Here is a 24,355-nt window from a genome sequence, read left to right on the forward strand (position 1 = left end):
ACCCCAAGTTGCTCTAAACAGAAACTGGGGGATCAGTCGGTACCTGCCCTCCCCCACATCCAGCCGCCAAGGAGCCCTAAAACCTCCTGGGTAGACCCTCTCAGTTCTTTCTCGAGCTACCACAGGCTGCCTCCACCTCCCACCTGCACTAGGTCAGCCCTTCCCCACACCTGTCCCCTTCATCCCTTTATGTACACTGTAGAGACGTCATATGATGAAAATCTGATGATGTTGCTCCCTGCTTAAAAATCGCCTATTGGCCTTTCGTTGTTTCTAAGAAAAAGGTCAAAGTCCTTAACTCGATCATCAAGACCTGAGTGGTGTGGGCCCACTCAGCCTTTCCAGTTTCATGCTGGGCCCCTCCTACCTGCCTGATTCCTGAACACCCCATGTCAGGCTCTCCTTGGTAATGTGCTCCCCTTCCTTCTTCTGCCTCCGGTCCGCTCCACCCCCTGCGCCCCGTCCCCCCACCCCTTGGCATTTCCTCTTGCTACGTGTCCTGATCACAGGGAGCCAGAGGACGCGTCCCCTGAAGCAGGTTCCAAAACCACCCTGGGGATTGAAAGCAACAGGTGTCTGTCTGTATTCAACCCCCATAGTCTTCCAGACTATAGAGGACCATAGGATAACTCCTGAAGTTGTTGGGAGAGTCGTGCTGTTCATGTATCTCACAGAACACTGGTCCCCTGAGATGCTTGGTGGAAAAAGTATCTGTGGCCAAATGAGTCTGGGACATGGTAGACACCCTGTGGAATTTCATAAGGGATGTCTGCATGCTAAGGCTCTGAGAGGTCTTATAGTAAAGAACCTTATTTTCCAGATATACTTAATCATAGACCGTGTTTCCCCTTAAGAAAGAACCTGTTGTGTTCTGAGAACTAGTGTTCCATGGGAGTGGCCGATAAAATATTATCTACCGCCTCGGAGGAACAATGGGGCCTCTGCTCGCTGAACTTCTCCCTTGGAAGCAAATATTCTTTCTTTGTTCCTGAGGTTTGGCAGAACTTACTCTTGGCCAGTGATTAAGTGCTCAAAAGCTCCCTCATTGACCGAGGGGAGTGAATTGGGCAAAGCATTTTACGAGGTCTGTCTGGAAAAAGTTACTACAATGAGAAGGGTTTGCACGACACTGATGTCACCTGGCAGCCAAGGAGCCTGGACCGGAATGCGCATGTGTGAACAGTGACGACTTCACTGTACCAGTCAGTGGGGGCAGTAGATGCCTTTGAGTGAGATTGTGTATTGTGAGGCCTGTCACGTCCAAAATGACTGAGTAGAACAATAAATCTGTGTCAAAGTTTACATTAAGCTTGAACATTCCTCCGTGGAAACTATTCGGATGATTCAGAAGGTCACAGCTATGGGCAACTGGTGATTGGCAGTTTCATTACAACAATGTGCCTGTGCATGTACCACCTCTTGTGAAAAGTTTTTTGGCAAAATATCAAATCATCTGGGTGACTCAGTCCCCTTACAGCCCAGGTCTGGCACCCTGTGACTGCTGGCTTTTCCCAAAACTGAAATCACCTTTGAAAGGGAAGAGATTTCAGACCATCGATGAGATTCAGGAAAATATGACAGGGCAGCTGATGGAGATTGGGAGAACTGTGTGAGGTCCCAAGGTCCTTACTTTGGAGGTGTTTACGCTGAGGCATCAACATACACTATGTACAGTGTTTCTTGTATCTTGCAACTTGCATCTTCTTCAGTAAATGTCTCTATTTTTTGTACTACATGACTGGATACCTTCTGGACAGACCTCATATAATTAGGTTCTCAATCCGATGTCACATTTACCTTCCGAGACTTGCTCTTTCAGCTTGGGTTTGTGTTGCTCTTCTCTTTCTAGCATCTTTAGATGGGACCTTATATTACTGATTTTCCTAATTTCTAATATATATATTTTTGTGCTATAAATTATCCTGTCAGTACTTCTTTAGCTGTGTCCCACAGATTTTAAGCCATATTTTCATTTTTATTTAATTTGATGTTTTTGTTTATTTATTTGTTTTTAGGTTCCTTGAGATTTTTTTCTTTGATCCATGGATTATCTGTAAATGTATTATATAGTTGGGGCTTTTTTTCCCTGGCACCTTTCAGCATTTCTCCAGTACCTAGTCTGGGATGTAAGGGGTGAAAAGGAACCTCAGGGTGCTCCCCATTGTATTCCTTGGGTCCTGGGGTTCCTGACCAGTCTGACCCCTCCTAACCTCTCAGAATCTTCTCCTGTTTGTTTTATATATAACATCCAGGGTTTTCGCTTGTACTTAGTGGGTGGAATAGGGAAAATATTGCATCTTTTTGGAAGCAATGTTCTATCTTTTTTCCATCACTCGGGCTGTTTTTAGAATATTTTTCCTTCGCTGCTGGCTTTTAGCAAATTGATTCTGATGTGTCTTAATGTGATTTTGTTGGTGTTTATTCTGCCTGGGGTTTGTTGCACTTCTTGGATCTGGTTTTATAGTTTCCATCAAATTTGGAAAACTTTTAGCCACTATTCTACCAAATATTATTTCATGCCCCTTCCCCCTGTCCTGGGACTCGTATTACATCCATGTCAGACTATGTGAAATTGCACAACAGGTCACTGAGTTCAGCTTTAAAGCGTTTTTTCCCTGGCCTTCAGTTTGGCTCGCTTCTACTGCTCTGTTTTCAAGTTCACTGATCTTTTATTCTGCAGCACCTACTCTATTAATATCAGTCTCTATTATTTTGTTTTTAATTTGATACTGTATGTTTATATATAGAAATTCCATCCAGTTCTTTTTTTATATCTTCCTTTATACCCTTATTTTTAAAAATGTTTTATTTATTTTTAGAGAGGGGGGAGGGAGAAAAAGGGAGAGAAACATCAATGTGTGGCTGCCTTTTGAGTGCTCCCTACTGGGGACCTGGCCCACAACCCAGGCATGTGCCCTGACTGGGAATTGAACTGGCGACCTATTGGTTTGCAGGCTGGCATTCAATCCACTGAGCCACACTAGCCAGGGCCCTTTAATTTTTTATGTTTTCCTTTACATTTGTTTACTCACTATCATCTGTTACTTCCAGATTTCCAACTTCTGAACTGATTTTTCTTCTGGTTATGGATTACATGTGTCTGCTTCTTTGCATATCTAATGATTTTTGTTGGGTGCTAGTCATTGTTAGTTGTTGTTGAGTGACTGGATTTAATGTCTTTCTTTTCCAAGTGTTGGGCTGTGTGTGTGTGTGTGGGGGGGGGCAGGTAGGTAAGTTGCTTGCCAACCTGACTGATCCTTTCATGGTTTACTTTTTTATTTTGGGAAATGAGTCTGGGGTAGCTTTTACCTAGGGGGCAGTCATAGCTTACTGCTGAGATGGATGCGCTGGCTGATCAATAAAATATCTGCACTCGGACTTGTGAAAGTTTGAATGCCTCCCAGTCCTCTGCGAGCTTCGGGAACGGTTCGCCCCCCGTCTCGTGTGCGAGGCCTGCGGAGTTTCACTTACTCATGCCTGACACTGAGTAAGAAACTCAAGGGGCCAGGCACGTTTCTGATGCTCTTTTTCTATGTGTCTCTGTGTTCTGGGGTAGTCTGTCCTTAACATTCCCGCTATCATGGGCCCCCAAACACACAGTTCCCCGCAGCTCAGGGGAGCCGTGGTTTTCTCGTTCGGCTCCAGGCAGGAAGCCAGGGGCTCACAGCGCTCAGCTGATTTGTTCCCCTTCTCTCAGCCGTCACGGCCACGCTCCGCCTGTTGGCCCGTGCCTTCCAAGGACTTCCTAAAAATACACATTTCATCCACTTGTCTGATTTTTTTTCTAGTGGGAGAGCAAGACAGGGTCCAGTTTCTCCATCATGGTACAAGAAGTTCCAAATACTTTTTTACAGATTCACTCCACCTGGAATAAAATGCTTGTCGGGTATAAAGGTGGAGTTCGAGCCCCCAGTCCAGGGGCTGGCACGTGGAAGTCATAGATTTAATACTAGGCATTATGATCGCATTGATTTTCATCGATATCATTCAGTGTGGGCCCTGTTAATGTAAGGATTTACTAATAGCAGTGACTTTTGCTTTTTTGATTTTTTTTTCATCTTAATTTGTCGGAAGAAAGCCTAGAGCGTTAAACATACACTTGTAAATTTGCATGAACACTACCAAAGTTGATGCCCTCTGTACACATTGCCTCTGAGAGGGTAGTGGATGGAAAATCGATGGAAAAGATTTAAAGTTCAGACTCCGATTTCCAGCCTTAGTCAAGTAGAGATTTCATTTTGTATTCTCTTTACAAATGTTATTCAAGCACAACAGTGATTTAAAAGTAATTGATTTTTCTCCAGCCCAGATTTTTTTTTAAAAAAGTAAGCAAGTCCATGAAAAAGTCATCTGGCTCAAGCCAGAGAAAGCATAAAGATTTATGAAGTCAGTTAGGAGTAAAAAAAAATGATGACATACTATATTAAGAACTTTTCTAGTAAAATAAGCTAGAATACACAGTGCCTGGGGCTGGAACGGTGGCGGGCTGAAACGCATTAAAAGCACATCACATTATTAATATGGGGAAATGTAAATGAACCCAAACTTACTCTTCATAATTCAAAATAACCCTCCCAGTGCCTTGCTTAAGACCGATGGCGAGAAACACGATCCCTGTAAGGGAGAGGAGAGCGGTCCTCTCTGGGAGTCGTCTGGTTGACATTTTTCGCCGTGTCACTCCGCTGTCAGCATCCTTCCGTATTCCTACCACCAGCATGTGACACGGCGGAGGCATCAAGCTGAGAGCCCGCTGGGGGGTTGACTGATTCAGCTAGGAGCGTAGGAGTGTCAGTCTGCAAAGCAGGCCATTCGAGTGAATCTAAAGGCGTCGGAGAACTGCACGCCCCTTCAGGCTTCTCCCCGGGCACGTAGGTCATGCAAATAGCTGCAGACCCTTTGGGCCCCTGCCTGGCATGGAGTTAATATTGCTAGCTAATGCCGTCTGATCCCCAGTATGGCCCTAAGAACACGGCGACGATGAAAGTCAGACTGGGATAGGTTTGGGACTCTCTCTGGGTTTTAGGCATTTGGTAAATGCCTATCGAGTGAGTTCATCCTATTTTCTCCCGCCATTCTCTATATGCCTACCAAATCCTTCCAATCTAGAGCGAGTCCCACAAACAGACAAATTGAGGGGCCTTGGACTTCTCCTGACTATATTCGAGACGATTAGAGATCCAAGAAGCAGTGCATGCAGTAGGGTGGTTCTGGACCCAGAATTTGGCATTGACCTCCCTGAGGAAGCCCTGGGCCAGAGCAGGACTGGATGGACTGGGTGGCCAGCTCTGGGGCTGCCTGTCCTGTGACAGATCAGTAGGGGGAAGTTACGTCACTTTTGTGGCAATTGTTGCAAAGATAAAAGGGCATCTTAATTGGGAATATGCAGTATTCCAATTGCCAGCTAACAAAAGCTATTGTTTAGTAAATGCCTCCATTAACCTCGTCTTCCTAAATGGTTGGAAAGTAGCACGGATGTGTCTCTATTAGTCGAAGTCTTTGATTTCACCCTTTTAACATTGCTCACTACAGTCTCGTTTATGTGTCTCCCACTGGTCCGCCACGTCATGCCGTTTGTCACGGGTCAGTCCCTGCCCTTCTCACGCAGGGCGATGGCCCCAGTCACCCTGACCCCGTCAGGGTGATTCAGAGACCACCCCTGAATCAGGGAACAGGCAAGTCCGCATCTTCTCTGTTGGCGTGAATGACTTGCATGGACTGCAGGAAACCCCATGTACTCACAGACACGACTGAATGGTAGTTAACCTAGTAGGACCTAGAAGTAGTCAGTGTTTTGTGCGACAGATTTTACTTTAAAAATGACGCCAGGTAGGAAAAGAGTGAGGAACAAAACAGACATGAAATATGTTAGTGTGCGATTCTCCCTTTAAAGTGGTCCGAGGTGACCTATGGGGGTTTTATAAACGTGAGCGAGACCAATGGCAGACAGAAAGGCACTTCAGCGCTAATTCAGGAAGCCTGGCCGTGATGACCCAAGTGCACGCTGAAACATCGCCTTCAGAAACGGACGAAATAGTTGATGTTGCTCCTTTTCATTCATCTACAACTAGAGCAGGGCTAGGAGGTTGTTTTTGTTGTTTTGTTTTGTTTTGAATCCCATGTTACATTTATCTAAGCAAATGGAGGCATACTTCCAAAGATTTTTTGTTTCTAATTTTCAACCTTTGAAGAGAGATTGCCTCCCAAAGTATCCTCTTTCATTCAGCTTTGACGGGATGGCTTGAAATGTCAGAAGCATGCCCGTTTTGTATCGACTCATTGTATGGCTTTCAATTCCCACGGAGGTGGCTTCGTTCATGTCACTTCTAATAACAGGCTGTACGTAGCCTGTAATTGGTGTTTGAATCGCAGCGATACCTTCTCATGCTCTGGTTTGTACGTTTCAACCAGGCGCTCCCTCGTGGGGGCCAAGGGTGCCCCAGAATGCCGGGCCTAGGCAGGGTCAAGACTCCAGGTCACGGGTCTCGTTACAGAGGAAGGACAGCCTGGAGGGGCCGTCAACTTCCCTCAGACCACCGCTTCCCAGGGAGGATGGTGTCCAGCCCCCACACACACTTCACAACTGCCCCTCCTTCTGGCTGGTGCTCTTCCCGAGTGGTTCAGTCCCTCCCAACAGCACATCCAGGGCTTTGGACAGTGGAGGAGGTTTTCATAATTGACTCAGTCTAGGCACACAGCTGGGCCCTGGGAGTATCCAGAAAATAGCTGAATGTCTGTACTCACACGCAGACACTTGGTTGCAAAAAAAAAAAAAAATCATACACGCTGAGCGTTGAGCTATCTGAGAAGATTCAGCTGGCTAAATGCAGAATACAATCGAGTTCCTTAATGAAATTAGGAACCCAAATTTGCTTTCCTGATAAACTTCGGAAGAAGGTTTGTTCAGACATAGGAGTCAGCTTCAGTTAATTAGTTCAGTTGATTAAAGAAAATTCTTTTTCTTTTCTTTTTTTTTTTTTACCAGTGCTATTTTTCTAAGCAGTTTTATTTGATTAAAGATCCTTTGCCTGGAATTTTGGGAGAGTTCTGCACTTTATACAAATAGCACATGGGGCTCCATTGCTGGAGATCGTGCCCCAGGGGTCGGGTCTTTGCTTTGCCAGGGAAGTGATGGGTGACGGAGCTGCGGGCACAGCTCACGGTCTTGTTACGGGTGACGAGAGAGAGACCCAAGTCAAGAGGCTTTCTCCCTTGCCTGGGTTCTTGTCCCACCCACAAGACACAAATTCAAGAGAGACACAAACACGTACAGTGGAAATGAGATGCAGCAGGTTTAGTTATGAAACACAAAACCACGAAGCTGCCAGCAGGCACCCATGAAGTTGTTAGTAAGTCTGTTAGTGCGTTTGTTCCTGTACTTGGGCCAAGGCTACAAGTGGGCGCTTAACTGATCTAGGTATGCCAACTCTTGGGGTTCAGAGGTTACATACATTAGCTAGCTTCCAGGGGTACCCCTCCTTCTCCCCCTTTTAAATCTTGGGAGCAATGTGCAGCTACAAAGGCTCTCTTTCTCAGTTAGTAAAGGCTCTTTGTCCTAGTTAATGAAATTGTTACGGAGCCCTTCTTTCCCAGCATAGCACCCCCTCTTCCTGCTGTGTAATTCCCACGTGTGACCCTCGGGTAGCAACATTGTTACAGGAGCCCTCTTTCCTCAGCAGAGGCTCAGCCTCCCCTGTCCTCCTGCACTGTTTTGCTGGCAATGCTAGGGACACCCAGCGATCTCACCAAACTGAGCTCAGGACTGCTGGGTTAACTGCTGGGACATGTCTTCCTCTTGCTTCTAGCCTCCTGCACTGATTGCTTCGTTAGATGGTGCTGGTGAGGGCCCTGCCTTTATTTCCCCTCTGGCCACTCATTCCTAGCTTCTACCTAACAGCTTTTCTTCCTCTCCTTAGGCGAAGAGTGTGACATTGACATCAATGAATGTGACAGCAACCCCTGCCATCACGGCGGCACCTGCCTGGACCAGCCCAATGGTTACACCTGCCACTGCCCACACGGCTGGGTGGGAGCCAACTGTGAAATCCGTAAGTACTTCTGCCTCTTAGCCACTGTTAGTTAACCTCTCGTTTTCAGTCACCAAGAAGGGGATGCGGACCGAGCTCTGCCAGCTCCAGGGCCGCGAGGCCCGGGCATCACCTGAGTCGCCAGGCCTCCCGAGCCCCGGGGTGGCACTCCTGCTCACTGCCTGCTGCCGCTCCCACTCCCTCCTGAGTCTGAATGCAGCCTTCGCCTGGGGGCGTGGAGGTGCAGGTGTCATCCAGAGTTCAAGGCCGCTGAAACAGCCAAAAATGTGCTCAACGGAGGCGCCTTAGAATTGTAGCACAAAATAGAAGTCTCTGTGTTGAAAAGGCAAAAAACAAAACCAAAAAACATCAGCAAATGTCATAAAGTCACTTTGTCTTTATGTCTGCGAGTGTCTTCAAGCGCATCAGGCTCCCTCAGCTGCCTGGGGACGAGCCGCGAGGATGAGCAGAGAGGAAACCTGAAACACCTTCTGAGCAGCGTAGAGCTAAGGGCTCTGTAAGGACCGACCCACAGACGTGTGCAGTGCAGCCCTCGAGATTCGATACATTAACGCAACGTGTCTACCAGGACTGACGTGAAAGGGAGAACTGACATGGATTCCGGTTTTCCGCTCTTTTGTAAACTGCTAGAAAGTCAACTTTCCAAGGGGCTTTCCTCTTATTTAAATTAGTCAGGGCAGTTGCGTCTTCCCTGAAAGCTCCCCGTGGGGCCTCCCACTCCCCTACTCATCATCTGCTAAGACAGCTCACCTGCCGGTGAGTTTGGAAGGCGGCAAATGCTTGTACAGAGAGCCCTGCCTGCCTGCCCGCCCGCCCGCCCATCGGCCTGTGCACCCCCTTCCCGAGCAGGCCTCTCTGCTGCCCGTGGGCGTCCGTGCTGAGTCTTTCCAGAGCGGGACCCTCACGGGCGGTGCGCACGGCCTCTGCCGGAATGGCTGGTTCGTGGTGTGTGTCTGAGGTGGGGCGCTCAGTGTGAGGGAGCCCTGCTCTTCACACCGGTGGACCGAGTTCTCCAGCTTGACCGGTAGTGAGGGTGCCGTTTGGACTCTTACCTGCTCACTCTTTGTTCTTGCTCTTGGCTCCGAGCTTGAGAGGGAAAGAAAGTAACTATTTTTACGCCCTTCCCTCAACCTCCCCAAATGCTCCTGAACAGGATGGTCTTAGGACCAACTGTCCTCGCTGAAGATGGGTGAGAAACACATTCTTGTTGAAGAAAGAGACAGGGAGTCCAACAGTGAGAATGCTAAGGGCTGGGATTTGGGGGAGGGCGTCAAGGTCGGTGTGCTGGGGTCTTCGGGGGAAGGGATCACAGACTGGGCCAGCAGGACCTTGCCTCTCACCCTGGCCATGGTGCTTGTCCTGTGGCTGCACTTAGCTGTGCCGAGCCTCAGTGTACTTACCCATAAAATGGGACCAATCTTCATTCCGAAATTTGGTAGTTCCATGAAATGACCAATTTTGCACCTTGGGGCAGAATAATGTCTATTTATAACTTTTCAATTTTAATTGTGAAGATAAATACATAGGAGAGTATGGATAAGAAGTCAGGATCACACAGGATGTAACAAAAAGGGTGAAAGTTGGCTTCCTAGTCTAGCTCCATCATATTCTAGCTCTGTGACCCGTACAAACAAATTTCCCTCCTGGAACCTTGTTTTCTCACTTGTAAAGCGGCGATAGGAAGGTTGCTGTGAGGATGACAGGAGGCAAATATGTGCATATTTCTGCTATGCAGTAGGCACTAAATGAATGCTCGTTGCCCTTTCTCTTTATTCTATTGTCACTCTTGTGCCAGAAGCTATTTCTGGGGAGGATGAACCTCTGCAATCATCTTTTTAGATGATGCACATGCAGGGCACAGGCCACCCACCTTGAGCGTCCAAGGGCAGTGGGCCCAGCACACATGTTGCTCCACACTTGGGCTCTTTGTTCGCCTAGAAGAGCTCTTTCCATTTGGTGAGCCTGTTTGCATTTCTCCGTTCAGCCAACGTGTTAACATAAATGTCATCAAAGGTTAGGCACTGTGGGTTCCACTGCTGGGTGCCTCACCTTTGACCCGAGTGTAACAATGGCGAACACATGTGGGAGGTGTGCGATGACATGTGTAGCTGGAGCCGGTGGCCAGGGTCTGCATCAGACGGAAGGAGTCCAAGAGCCAGGATGCAAGCAGAGTGTGGCATGTCAGTGGGCAGGGGAGGTAGAGAGGCCTGCAGTCCTGTGGGAGCCATGGACCCACGGAGGTCTCTTTCTAACCCTGAGCGTCTGGGAGTTTCTGAAGTGGCCAGAAGCCAAGAAGGGGGTGCCTGGGCGGTACAGGCTCAGGTCGGTAGGTCTCAACGGGAAAGCTCAGGCGTGCACAGAGAAAAGAGAGAGCCAAGGCCCACAGAGCTGCGTGGCCTAGGCTGCTGCTGAGTTGTCAAAGGCAGTGACGGAGCACCCCTGGCCTGACCTCTGCCTCCAGAGGCCACCTCGCTCACCTCCCTTTCTTTCTCTGCTTCTGCCACATGGTCCTGCTTTCTCTTCCTTGAACAGGTCAAGTTTATTGCTGCCTTCAGGGTCTTTGCCTGGGCTGTTCCCTATGCCAGGAACACGCTTCCCTTGGATTTTAGCACGGCTGTCTTCCCCCCAGCATCCAGATCTCTGCTTGAGTTCATGCCCACCCTGAACACTGAGTCCTCACAGGGAAGGGCACCGCACGTGAAAATGAGCCAGCCTTTTCTGCGGCTGTCACTACAGACTCTGCTACCTCAGTAGGATTTACATGCAAATTGGTACCAATTTAGTGGATCCATTTGGGGGGCTGCCTCCTGGGCCCAGTATTCACCCTAATAATAAATGTGTCTGAGAAATTTGCCCCATTAGAGATACTGTCTGGCTCCAAATCAGTAAAAAGAAGCAGAAATCAAGCAGACCATACTGATTTATCAAAACCATCAACAAAATAGATCCAAAACTACCCTAAAATGATCCTTCAAATACCCACATTTTTCGGACTATAAGACACACCTAGGTTTTAGAGGAGGAAAATAGGAAAAAAAAATTTGAAGCAAAACATGTGGTAAAATATTTAATAACATAAATAACATAATATTCCACCAATGTAAATGTAAACAGAACTCAATAGCAGTATTAACAACCATTATTCCTCCCAAATTTGGGGGGGAGGCTGCGTCACATAGTCTGAAAAACACAGTAGTTTTGGTGTTTACAAATTCTAAGGCAAATACAAACCCTAAATTCTGGAAATTAAGCAAATAACCCTGGTGAAATCTTAATTTTCTGTCACTCATTCTTACAACCTTGGGCCTGATTACATTTTTTAAAAATTTTAACAAAAATTTTGCCTTCCTGGAACCGAGGTCTAAAAATCAGAGTTCCCATGTATTTTTACACAGCAGTGCGGTATGTCATCAGTGTAGGTGCCCAGGATTCACGCAGTCAGAGTCACGCTCAGTCTTGCCATTGGCACGTTATAGACACTAACCGGTTGAATCTGTGGTTAAACTATTGAGTTACTGATTCTCTGTGGGTAAGAAATAGGAAAATAGACTACCTTGGATTCATGCATTCAATCAATAGAAATGCTAAATGTGAAAGCCCTTTGGAAAACACAAAACCTCAAACAAACGGAGTTTAAACCAAAACACAAATGATCCCTCAGGCCCGTCAGTGTGACACTTTTTCCTGAGCAGTTGGTGTGCATGTGTTTCTGGTCACGCACCTGCTGGGGCGGCTGAGGTCACCCCTTCCAGCACGGGCGGGCGGGCAGGCGCTGGATTCTTCCCTGAGCCACGCTGTAGCCGCTGTAGCCAATGATTCATGCGCGGAGACTCCCAGGATGCGGCGGAGCGATGACTTATGGGAGCGCTCCTGGGTCGGAGACGGCAGCTGCAGCCACCTGGTGCAGATGCATTTGCCGCTTCTCCGGCCAAGTGTTGGATGCAATCAGGTCCAGCCTGGCTATGAACCCGATTGACCTGCAAAGCAGCCACCTTCCCTCGTCAGAGCGATTTTAGACGAGGGTAAGGTGGGAGAAGTGAAGGGCGGGGCGGGGCGAGAGCGAGGAAATCCGAGGTTTTAGGAGAAATTTTGAGAAAGTTTTCCCAAAAGGCTAACCAGCTTGGAAAGCAGAGTTTTGGAAAACAGAGCAGATGGTCAGAAACACAAGCAGTTTAGGCAGCTCATCAGGCCTGGGCCAACATGCCGAGCGCAACAGCCAGTGCAGTTGTCTTTACGCCGTCACAGCCTGGTGGCTGTGTGCTCCCTGTGGGCACACAATAGGATGTGTGAGCTGTTTAGGCGACGCTGTGCACCAACCCTGAGGTCGCACAACTCACGTGGCCCTGCCGTAGCCATCAGGTCTGAGCCCTCCACCACGCTGGAGCAGAAGACGGCGCTGGCTGCCTTTCCGCTGAGGCTAAAAGGCTGTCAGAGCAGACTCTGTGAGTGTTGGACTCCAGCCTACGACTGGAGTTTTCAGAGAATGTCGAAATACTTGGAAATCAAGTGAGTCACGCTTCTCCTTCAGCCAGAAAAATGAGTTGTCTCTCTCCGTGTGCACCAGATCATGCCAAATGAAATGCCTGCCGATGTGGGCGTTGAGTCCTGGTTCTAGTTTCACAAAACACCTTCTCTCTCCCATCACCTCCATTTCTTCGCAGTGGTTTCTGTCGGTCCGTCTGTGTGTGTGTGAGCTGGCACAGACGGAGCTGTGCATGCACGAATGGCCAGTCTTACGGCTCTGTGGGCTCTGTGAGCCAGACTAGACTTCAGGCAAAGCTAGACTTCAAGGGCAAGTGTTGGTGACATGCTCAGGAGTCGGCAGACCTGGATGCAAACTCAGAAGTCACGCCCCTCTCAAACTCTCAGGAGCCATCCAGGCTCGGGCCACAGGCTGTGGTTCTGTTAGGCGTCTTGGAGAGGGGTCTGCACGCCTGGATCCTTGGGCTCATCTGCAGACTGTAACTTTTCAAGGTAAAGAAGAACAGATTTCTCGGATTCCATGGTCGCCGAAGATGTCTCGAAGATGAGGCTGTGAGAGCCCAGAGGTTGCAAATGTTCTCACCTACATGCAACCATGAGAAGAATCTGGAGGATTTCCTGGGAAGATAGGCCCATTCCCAGCCACCCTCTGAATCCTGTTTTCAGGCACCCAGAGTCCTAACGTGGAAGTGATGGCCTGGAGGGGATGGTGGTGGTGTGAGCAGGGAAGGTAGCGTCTTTTCCATGTGAGGCAACTTCTCTCAGGTCTCACCTAGTCCTTTCATTTTCGCAGCTGTCTTTCAAACCCTGGTCACGTCATCCAGAGCATTGCATTTGCGTGCAGGTCTGTAAATAGGACCCGTGCCAGACACAGAGATTATGCTCTGTCCTTGCCTTTCCCCCCTGCACAGACAGGCTGGTGCCTTTAGGAAGGGCCCAGGGCAGTGCTCGGTGAGCCTCAGCTCGGGGCCTGTGCCTCAGAGGACGCCGGCCACTTCTCCCTTTTGTCTCCCACCACCAGGGGCTCCTCGGTAGGGACCTCCCACCACACGGCTGGTGGTGAACTTTCTTACTGTTTTTTTTCTTTTTTTTTAAAGATTTTATTTATTTATTTATTTTTAGAGAGGGAAGGGAGGGACAAGGAGAGAGAGAGAAACATCAATGTGCGGTTGCTGGGGGCCGTGGCCTGCAACCCGGGAATGTGCCCTGACTGGGAATCGAACCTGCGATGCTTTGGTTCACAGCCCGCACTCAATCCACTGAGCTACGCCAGCCAGGCCGACTTTCTTACTTTTTTAAACATGTTTTCTAACTTATGTTCACAGCAAGCCCATGGGGTATATGTTGCTCTTTTTTTTATCTCATAAATGAAGACAGTGAGGCTCAGGGAGGTCACGTGAGGGTCCCAGCCGGGATTGAAAGCAAGGTTGGTGTGATCCCAGGGCCCTCACTCCTGCTGCTCGTTACCCTGGAGGATAAACCCGTGGGTGCTTTCTTCAAATACTTTATTGATTACTTTTTTCATTAACACAAAAGGAATACACTCTTTGTAAAAAGCTGGACAATGTCTGAGAGCTGTGAAGGAGGAAATAAAAGTCACTTGTAATTCTGCCTTCCTCTGCGGGAGGCGGAGGCTAAGATCTTGGGTCAAGACTTGCATTTGACGGAATCACCCAGGAAGTGACACCAGGCTCCCAGGCCTCCTCTATCGCATAGGGGAGAGGATAACCCATCTTCTGGCAGTTGTGACGATTAAGGGAGGTGTTTGCAAGGGGCCTCATCCGTAGTAAGAAAACAGTGAATGTTGATTCGTATTGTCACTGCATTCTTCTGAGCTCCTTGGTGTGCAGATGGGTATTTGAAGCTTGCACGTGCTTGTACTATGCAACCAGGTCCTGCTTGGCAACCTTCTTTAGTTCTCTTACTGCGCGATGAGCACTTCTCCATCTTGCCTAAGAGTGGGCTATCTAGGTTCTTTCCCACCTTTTTACCTTTATTCGTTGTTTCATTCATTGTGGGATAAAGCGAGAGAATGGGAGTGGGTACTCCAGCTATATCTGCAACATGTTATTACTTGGGAAAAAACCCACTGAAACAAAACTCCTAAAAGATGAACATTTATTAGCTTTGGTGAGTACATGGATGTGTGGGCCTGTTTTCTGAACATTTTCCTGAATGTGTCATAGTTGATCATTTAACATTTAAAGATTACAAGGCCGAGATACACATCTTTATGCACAGGGCTTTGCACACTTATGTGACAAATTCCCCAGTGTAAATTCTAAAAATCGGAACTGTTGGGTACAAAACCACATCCTTTGTTTCCACATAAGCATTGTGTATCGGTTTATGCAGCCCTCATTTCTGTACCCTTGTCAATTGTGGTTATCCAAAACTTTAAGTCATATTTGGGAACTGAGAGAGGGATTGCATTTAAAAAATAAGTAGGAAGCTACACAGTGTTCTGTGTGTATTTCTTTGGTGGGTTCCTTTTACATCCTGTACCCATTTTTCTATGGCATGTTCATGGTTTCTCTTAATGATTTGTAATAGGTCCTTATGTATTAGGGATATTAGCCCCGGGTCTGGAAAATTCGTAGAAAATAAACCTTCCCAGTATGGATGGTCCTTAAATTTTAAGTTACCCATGCAGGGACAGGAAAGACCTTTCCACATCAGGGGCTACAGCTCGTTTCCAGCCGTTTGCTTGTTTCTGCTTCCAGACCTGCAGTGGAAGTCCGGGCACATGGCGGAGAGTCTCACCAACATGCCCCGGCACTCCCTGTACATCATCATCGGGGCCCTGTGTGTGGCCTTCATCCTGATGCTGATCATCCTGATTGTGGGGATTTGCCGCATCAGCCGCATCGAGTACCAGGGCTCCTCCAGGCCGGCCTACGAGGAGTTCTACAACTGCCGCAGCATCGACAGCGAGTTCAGCAACGCCATCGCCTCCATCCGGCACGCCAGGTGGGCCGCTGTGCGCGCGGGAGGAGGGCCGAAGGAGAGGCTGCTTTCACGCTGGCCTCTCAGGACCAGGGTTGTGTTGTAAACGGTACTTGACACCCACAAGGGAGATGGCACAGAGTAACACCCGGGTTCAAGGTACTGTTGAACCTGTTGAGTTTTGTTGGGGGACAGAGGATGAGGCTGCTTTGTAAGCAAAGCTCTTCTCATTCACTGCTAGCTTTCTGGTTTCACTGGATGCAGTCACTCATTAATCTGTGGTAGCCTGTGCCATAAAATATTCGATTCCTAGTCACTGTGTATGAATCATTTCTAGATGATTTCTCTTTTGGAATGTCTTCAGCTTTGTTGGTCTTTACACAGTCAGTGTAGATCTAAATTATTCCACGTGATTTAAGGGATTCCTTAAAAAATGGCAAACAGCCGTCCTTTCTCTGTCGGAGTTTGTGTTCTATGAACCAGGTCCTTTTCTGGAAGAAAGACTCTCAGAGGGACAAGCAGCTGGCATGATGTCACAGAAGGGGTGTGAGTTTGGGTGTCTGGTACTTCACGGGGCCCAGCTACCCCATTTCCTGACTCTGGGTTTAGGCTATTTAACCTTCCACGGTACAGTGTCCTCAGCTGTAGAAACGGATAACTCCACCTCCTAAGGGAGTTATGACAGTCAAATCAAGTGACGGATAATGAAGGATTGTTTAAACAGATTCTTCTCCAAATCTATCATAACACTAAGAAAATCAGCTAATCTAACATTGTGTTGGCTTTTTCAAAGAATATTTATTACAAAAAATGGTGATACTTCATGGTAAAGAACACCATCTTTCCTTTTAATTGATGAAACAAGTGAAAGTACACAATTCAGAAAGTCAGTGTGCTACAGTCAAAATGGGCGGAGCTTGGCGTCTTAAACTCGAGGCCCCAGGGATGTCTTCACTGCATTAGTGGGGTTGTTGCACATTGATATCGATCACAATACAGGAGGATCCAACTTCTGTCTGAATGGCACGGATGCTCAGAAGTTCAGAAGGATTGCTAGCTTCAAAGGGAAAGCCCCAAAGCCAACACTCAGATCTTATGGCGACCTGGCCAGGCCAGTGGAAGCCAAAGCCAGACCCCGGCTTCCAGGCAGACACAGAACATCTGCCCCGGCACCTGCGCGAGCTTCCCTCTCACAACCGTGAGCGAGAGAAGAGTTCCACCTCCTCCAAGTCGGGCCGACACAGCTGCCCGTTACTGCCTCCTTCAAGACTCAACTGGGCAGCACAGCTTCCCGGAGGCCCTGAGACCCGTTCCTGCAAATCTCATCATCTTAATTGTTTACTTGACTCATTTTCCCACAAGCTATGCATAAAGAGCAGTGGCTTTTTTATTATTTTAACTTTGGCGGGTCCTGGTACATAGCAGACCTCCTAAAATGGGAAGCCTTACTCAGCTTTGGTCTGAATGCATGGGTGATCTTGGTTCGTGGTTGATGGAGGATGTCCTCCTTTGCCCAGGAGAGGTTCATCCCAGAGCCCCAGCTTGGTGAGTGAGTGGTACCAGCCTGTAGGAGTCCTGGCAGCATCCAGAAATCAGTGGGGGAGAGATCAAGGATGTGAAAAGGAGGGGAGCATAGACAAGTTCATTTGTTGTTCAAGAGTCTCCGGAGGGGTGCTGGAAGCAACCTAAGTGCTCATCAGCAAATGAATGGATCAAAAAATTATGGTCCATTTACACAATGGAACACTACACGGCAGAAAGAAAGAAGGAGCTCCTACCCTTTGCAACAGCATGGATGGAGCTGGAGAGCATTATGCTAAGTGCAGTAAGCCAGGCAAATGCCATATGAAAGGCCATTTATCTTTCATACCAGGTGAAAGACAAATACCAGATGATCTCACTTGTAAATGGAACCTAACCAACAAAACAAACAAGCAAGCAAAATATAAACAGAGACACTAAAATTAAGAACAAACTGACAGTAACCAGAGGGGAGGTGGGAGGGGATGATGAGGGGAAAAGAGGGAAGGATTTTCAGGAACACGTATAAAGGACACATGGACAAAACCAAAGCGGGGTGGGATCAAGGATGAGAAGTGGGGATGATTGGGGTGGGGTGGGGAGTGGTAGGAGGAAAATGGAGACAACCGTACTTGAACAACAATAAAAAAATGTGAAAAAAATTAGTTTCACAGCGTAAAATGGCCCGAATGGTTAAAAAAAAAAAAGAGTTCCCAGAGGGTTTTATGCACCGGGAAGGAGCAGAATCTATGACTTTATCCCGAGATGTACTAGGAGACCTGAGACATCAGATTCTCCCACCCCAAGAGGGGTCGCTAGCTAAGTAAGATCCTTTTGCATTCGAGAGGAAGAATATTTTATTTCAGCCTCAGACGAATTGAAACTGGATCTTTCTGGGATTCCTGCTTACATAGCCCACTGGGAAGATATTTACTGGATAGTCTTGGAAGGAAAGGATAAACTTGAAAGCATTTGCAAACCTGGTTCTTATTTGGTGCCGATTTTTATCAAGACTATTTACTGTAGAGTTCCTAACCAGCAAGCTCCTCCATGCACCAGTGACTGCAGATAAAACCATTGGAGTTACAACAGTACCTCCCCACATATCTGGGAACATGCCCATCTGAAGGTTTATTCGGTTACAACCTGCGGTTTCTACACCATGGCTTTCTAGAGGCCTGGGCTGGGTCTCTGGCCGGTTGGCCCCTTTTCCTCTCTTTTCCTGGAAATTTGGGAAAGGCACTGACAAAACAGAATGCTTTTGATATTACCCTCTTGCTCATTTTCAGCAGCAGCCTGTACTTAAAGTTTATTTCATGGCCTGTCTCCCTGCCGCTAGCCTGGAGATAACATTGGATCAGAGTGGTACAGCTCAGCAGCCACACAGGACAACTGAGTGGGTCGTCTGTGACATTCACGAGTGACTGAGCAAGGCTGTGGTGACTCTGAGGTCAGCAGTCAGCTGGTGCTGCTGCTGGACTGAGAAGGAGCTCCTCTCTCTTGTCCTAAGAGTCATCTGTTCTGTAGCTGCTTTTCTTCCCCTCTGGATGGAGAGAGTTTGCATTTGGCCGGAGCAACTCCATGACTCTCCAAGCACTGGAGCTGCGTCCACATCGGATTACTCACTGCTCCGCTGGCTGTGAATGCCTGATCATGGAAAACAAAGGACACGGTCCCGTTTTTCTCAAATAGCATCTCCCGATTTGGGCCTTTTTCCAGGTCAGACCTACCTGACACTCTCTGCGGTGGTGTTTGAGCTGCTGACTTTCAGGGGCATGTGAACTAGAAGAATGTCCATTCTGTGATCTGCCTTGTAACTGGTTGCGGTTATCTTTTGTTGGTTCAGTGAAATAAGGTATACCAGACTTGTCACCAAATAGGATGTCTGAGATGCCAGTCACATGGATACTAATGCCGCCGTGACTCAGTTAGTGCTTCTATGATGGTTAACGTGGCCAGAACTGTGCTAACTCCTCTGGAGAGAGGGACTCCAGCCTTCAACTACGGCCTCAAAATACTGCACTCTGGGGGCCACACAGTCTCCGGGTCGCTGTGCCCACTCAGTTCTGCCTTTGTAGCAGCAGAGGCATTATGAATGGACACAGCTGTATTCCAATAAAGCTTTATTTAAAAAAACAGGCAACAGGCTGCAATTGGCTTGCGGGCTATAGGGTGCTAACCTGTGGTCTACGTTACGCTTTTCTATAGCTTCAAAAATTTTTATACATTTAAAATGAATTCAGTTCATATTCTTGGTAGTGTCTTCTTACCAATGTACCCAGCTATTTTGTAAGAAATAGATTGTCCAAATATTTGCACCTTAAAGTGCCCTCAGAAATTTTCAGACTTGGAAGAAGGACCCCACTGGCTATTACACTGGTGCCTCTTTTCGGAGCCTCACATTATGCCAGCCTCACTCCATGTAGATACATAGACCTTGGACTGGACACATTTATGCACGCACAAGCCCAGCCCTTCAGGGAGGTATCACCTTTTAGACGTGATTTTATTGAAAGCTTTTTAATGTGGCAATAATAGCTGTGGTTTCTCAGCAGGATGCTTTAACTTTTTATTTCTGCATTTTGCCCGGTATCTATCTGACATGGTTTATGCCTACGTGCTTCCGAAGGCCAGTAAATCTTGAGTGAGTGGGAATACGAGATCAGAGACTATTTAAAAATAAAAGATCACATGAAAAATGCAATGTTTCTCATTTCCCACTTGATTCTACTGCTCATCTCTGTACGTGAGAAGACAGACTTTTCAAGATACAGAGGAAATAAATAGGAAAGGGGGAGGTGAGGTGTAATCCATGAGAAATATGCCCCTTGGTGTCCTGGGGTGCTCACCCTAGCAGCCTTTTTAAAATTTTAGCTTCTTTTAAAATTTCTTTTTTAACAGGACCCACTGGACTCAAAGCAGTTAAGAACGTTGTCTCTAAAAGGCAGGGGCGGGGGTTTAGTGTGGAAGATTGTTTAAACCCCATTGCACACCAGGGGTTTGCAGGGAAGGTGAAACACACAGATATGCAAATATGTCAGGACCGTGGCTCTGCGCTCAGAGAAGAAGCAAGGGCGTGTGTGTACGTGGGTGCTGCGGAGTAATAGGTGGGTGGGACTGGATGGCACATTCTGTGGACAAACACCTTATTTAAAGTCATTTCTTCCTTTGTCCCTTCCCCTTGTCTTGGGGCCTCAGATGACTGCTGAGTCTTCACAGCCCACCCTCTAGTCCTGCGGGGAGGCTGTCTGCCCACGGTCCACGGGAGACCGCCCCGCCACTGTGCATGCCAGCTCTACACCGCATGTCAAGTACACTTGCCTCTCCAAGGCCTTCTGGGTCTCAAAAGAAAAAGACAAATCAATACACATTCTTCTAAATCCTGTTGTAGAGCTGTCAGGCCCGACTGCTTTGCCAAGATTTAACCTACAGGCTTCAACATTAATTCAGACTCCGCGTTTGGTGAAATCCATTTCTTGCCTCCTGCACCGAAGACTAATATTTGTGCTCATTCCAGGTTACTGTGAGGAAGTCTGTCCTTGCTAGAGAATATATTTTTGTATTCCGTTGGATTCTTGAACATAAGTTATTCCTTCCATTTGCCTTTAATGGGACTTGAGATCCAATATCTATCTAACCAGAGTCCTCTGTGCCTTCCCTGTGCCCTCAGGTTTGGAAAGAAGTCCCGGCCCGCGATGTACGACGTGACCCCCATCGCCTACGAGGACTACAGCCCCGATGACAAACCCTTGGTCACACTGATTAAAACAAAAGATTTGTAATCATTTTTTTGGGATTATTTTTCAAAAAGATGGGATAACTACTACACTCATTGAAATATTTTTAAGAAAATAAAAAGCTTAAGAAATTTAAAAATGTCATAGCTGCTCCAGAGTTTTCGGTAGAATACGGAAGAACTAATTTTTCTGCAGCTTTTAGTTTGGAAAAAAAATATTTTAAAAACAAAATTTGAGAAGTCCATAGACTACGTTTTCATGTACCTTCAGCTCTCTAAACCGTATACTTTGACTAGTGTGTGGTCTTTTCATGGCAGGCGCTGTCACGACACCCAGATCCCTTTCTGGGGTGGTTCCACAATAAGTCTAATCCAGAAGACGTTTCCAGTTGACGTGCGAGTGCCGGCTTTCCGAGTAGAGTTAGGAAACACGTAGAGTATGACGCATAGTGCAGTATACCCGTTACTTAAAAAAAAAAGAAGTCTGAGATGTTTGTTTTGTGAAAAAGAAACTAGTTACCTTCACTACTCCTAACCCGAATGAAATTAGCCTTTGCCTTATCCTGTGCATGGGTAAGTAACTTATTTCTGCACCGTTTTGTTGAACCTTGCGGACACATTCTCCTGTGTTTGTTTTTGTCATTTTCGTAACGGTCGTCAAGCTAGGCCTTGACAACGTGCATCCGTGGGGGGGCCTAGTCGGGCAAATTATGATCGAGTTGGATCTCTATTTTGTTTTAAAAGTCAAGTTTTTTTTTTTTGTTTTGCTTTTTTTTACTGTGAGTAAATTAAATTTACGTTGGAGTTGTCCGTTGCTAAGAGGTAGTAAATGTAAGGGGGTACGGGTCCCTTCTGTAGTGTTTCTCATAGTGCATCTTTATTTATATCCGGGACATTTTCGTGGCTGTATTTGATTGATACGTGCTTCTTCTGGTTCTTGCTAATTTCAAAGAATATTGAATAAATGTTACCAAGTCAAGGAAGCTCTTGTGTCTTGTTCTTTTCAAATGATAACGAACGCTTTGGATTTCATATTGATTGTCCAAGAAACCATCCTGCCAGGTTTCACACTTCAAATATTCCAAGAACATTTCTGCGGCTGCCAGAGCCATTCCCTGGGCCTTCCAGAACCTTCCTGACCCCCTCCTTTGTCAGTGAACCGCCCCTACCTTCTCACAAACGGGAAGGATGGGAAGTGAAGAACAAGAATTCCCATCTTCCCTTTTGCAGCAGGATTTGCCAGTGAAACGCAGCACGGGTGGCGGCCGCGCTCCAGAGGCGCTTCTCGGCGCGCGAGGTGCGGGGCGGTGGGGTCTCCAGAAACATCTCCCACACTGCTCTCCCGCGGACGGGGCGGGGCGTCCAACTGCCTGAGCGAATAGCAGCTTGGTCCTTAGAAACCCGAAGGCTGCTGAACGCCAGCCTGGGCTTACTTCTGCTTTGCGTGTGCGTGCCTTGCGGAAGCCCCAGAGTCATTGGGTAAGGCCGGGAGAAGCCCTGACATCAGGGGCCAGGGAGGGTTTTGGGCAAAAAAGAAGTATTTAAGATACTTTCCCTTCCCTCTCTTCCCTCAAAACATCTGTCCCTGATCCTACAAATGACATCACAGCACACCCACTCTCTGAGGATTAAACAGGAGTGCGAAACGTTAATATTTTTAGTCTAAGCGTTTGGGAGTGGGCTCAGAACAAACACGGACATACTGGTTGCGCGTCCACGGGAACGCACACAGGCCTTGCTCGGGTCCATCGGAGGCCGTCCGTGGGTCGTGTGGTGCACCGACACCCCTGTCCGAGGGAGAGGGCCTAGAAACACTGGTGCATGTGGAACTGCGTGTCCCATCGTCTCCCCCTCACGCCCAGAATACAAAAGGACAAAAGACAGTATCTGTGCTGCTATGTCTTCTTATTGATCTTCACATGGGAGCTGCTTAGATAGATCACACACTTTCAAATAATTTCCAGTTTCTCCCAACTTCTTAAATTCATTGTATGCGATGCCCCCTGAAAGGACTTGCTTAGAAAACTAAACGGTCTTTTGTGAATCATAATTTGTCTTTTTCCAAGCAAATTCACGGAGTCCACTATTTCGGGTTATGGGCAGACCGGTCTGGTTTCTGGTCGGCTCAGAGCCGACACCAAAGACACGTAAGGGCATTGCCTCATTATTTGGCCATTCAGTAATAGCAGGTCTCCCAGGGGACTTGTTCTGTGCCAGGCAGATGATCCTGGCTCCTGAGTTCATGGCTTGTTTCGAACCAGACCTTTATCTGATGATCAGACAAATAAATACAGAGTTGTACTTGGAAGAGCGTGGTGAAGGGAAGGGAAACATTGCCCTTCGGCTGCTCATTGGCAGAGTGGACTGGAATCTTGTTTTAATCATTCGCTTGCGCACAGCTTTGGACGAGTGGCTCTCTGGGCCCACACATCATAACTGGGGAACCGGGGAAAAGGACAGTACCTTTCTCGGACAACCGTCATGGGAATTAAATGGCAGACTATATGTAAATCACTTAGCCTACCCCCAGCACGCATGAAGCATGCAGCACATGTTAGCTATTACTGTTGCTGCTTTTGTTCTTATTTTATTTTTTTATTGAATTTATTGGGGTGACATTGGTTCATGCAATCATACAGGTATCAGAAGTACAATTGTATAACCCATCTTTTGTAGACTGTGTTGTGTGTTCACCACCCCAAGTCAGTGGGATTTATGGGAGCTCCGAGCAGGGGGAACCTGGTAGATTTCTGTAGAAGCCGGGGAAGACTCCTTGATAGGTAACTTCTGAATCAGGTCCTAAAGGATGGGTAGATGTGACCCAGGTGAAGGAGGGGGAATGGGTAAGTTCCCAAAAATTGAGCATGGGCACTTCTTAGGAACTAAAAACTGCTGAGTCAGGGTAGAGCTTCCACATGCAAGGTCAGGATGAGAGCATGCACTGCTCTATGACCCAGCAGTTTCACTCCCAGCTAGAAAGCCCATGAGCCACAAAAGCACGTACTAAAAATGTCTTGTTCAAGAATATTTATAGCAGCATCATTCCTAATAGCCTCCCATACAATAGAAAATCACTAAAAAATAAAAAGTAAAGAACTACTGCAATATGCAGCAACGTGTCTGAATCTCCCAGGCATAAATGTTGGAGCCAAAAAATGAGACACAACAGAGGACATAATGTATCGTTCTGTTTGTGTGGGATTTTAGATTTGGTGAAAACCTATTGATAGGGCTAGAAGTCCAAGCAGCGGCTGGCTCTGGGTGCAGAGGGTGGAAGGATTGTCTGACAATAGGCCTGAAGGGCAGTTCTAGGATATAGAAATAATTTATATATTGATTTCAGTGATAGTAACAAGAGAGTATACATCTGTCAGAAGTCTTCAGACTGTGCATTGAAGATCTGTGTATTATTTGACTGTGTATTATTTTTACAGATTAGTAGTTTGGATACTGGGGGGCTGGGCTGTTTTGTACCAGGAGAGGAAGAAAGCCTGGGTCCTGTGTTGGCGGGATAGGATGACAACGCTGCAGGATTCCGAGCAGAAAGGAAATTCAGTTAGTGCATTTGAAACTCCAGTTTCTGGTTTGAATCAGCGGCCCCGCAATTTTGTAATGGACCTTTTGC

General features: G+C 47.3%; 1 protein-coding gene across 1 annotated transcript in view; it reads left to right on the forward strand.

The window, feature by feature from the left end:
• DNER (delta/notch like EGF repeat containing) overlaps positions 1–21,713 on the forward strand; it is a 262,105-nt gene extending 240,392 nt beyond the window's left edge. Inside the window, exons 11-13 of the mRNA XM_028509617.2 lie at positions 7,914–8,045; positions 15,251–15,497; positions 20,665–21,713. Of these exons, the coding sequence (XP_028365418.1) occupies positions 7,914–8,045; positions 15,251–15,497; positions 20,665–20,776 (491 nt within the window). The 3' untranslated portion in view covers positions 20,777–21,713. The remainder of the gene's footprint in view (positions 1–7,913; positions 8,046–15,250; positions 15,498–20,664) is intronic.
• Positions 21,714–24,355: the final 2,642 nt, after the last annotated feature.

Source organism: Phyllostomus discolor, chromosome 4 (assembly GCF_004126475.2).
Source record: "Phyllostomus discolor isolate MPI-MPIP mPhyDis1 chromosome 4, mPhyDis1.pri.v3, whole genome shotgun sequence".
Taxonomy (NCBI): domain Eukaryota; kingdom Metazoa; phylum Chordata; class Mammalia; order Chiroptera; family Phyllostomidae; genus Phyllostomus; species Phyllostomus discolor.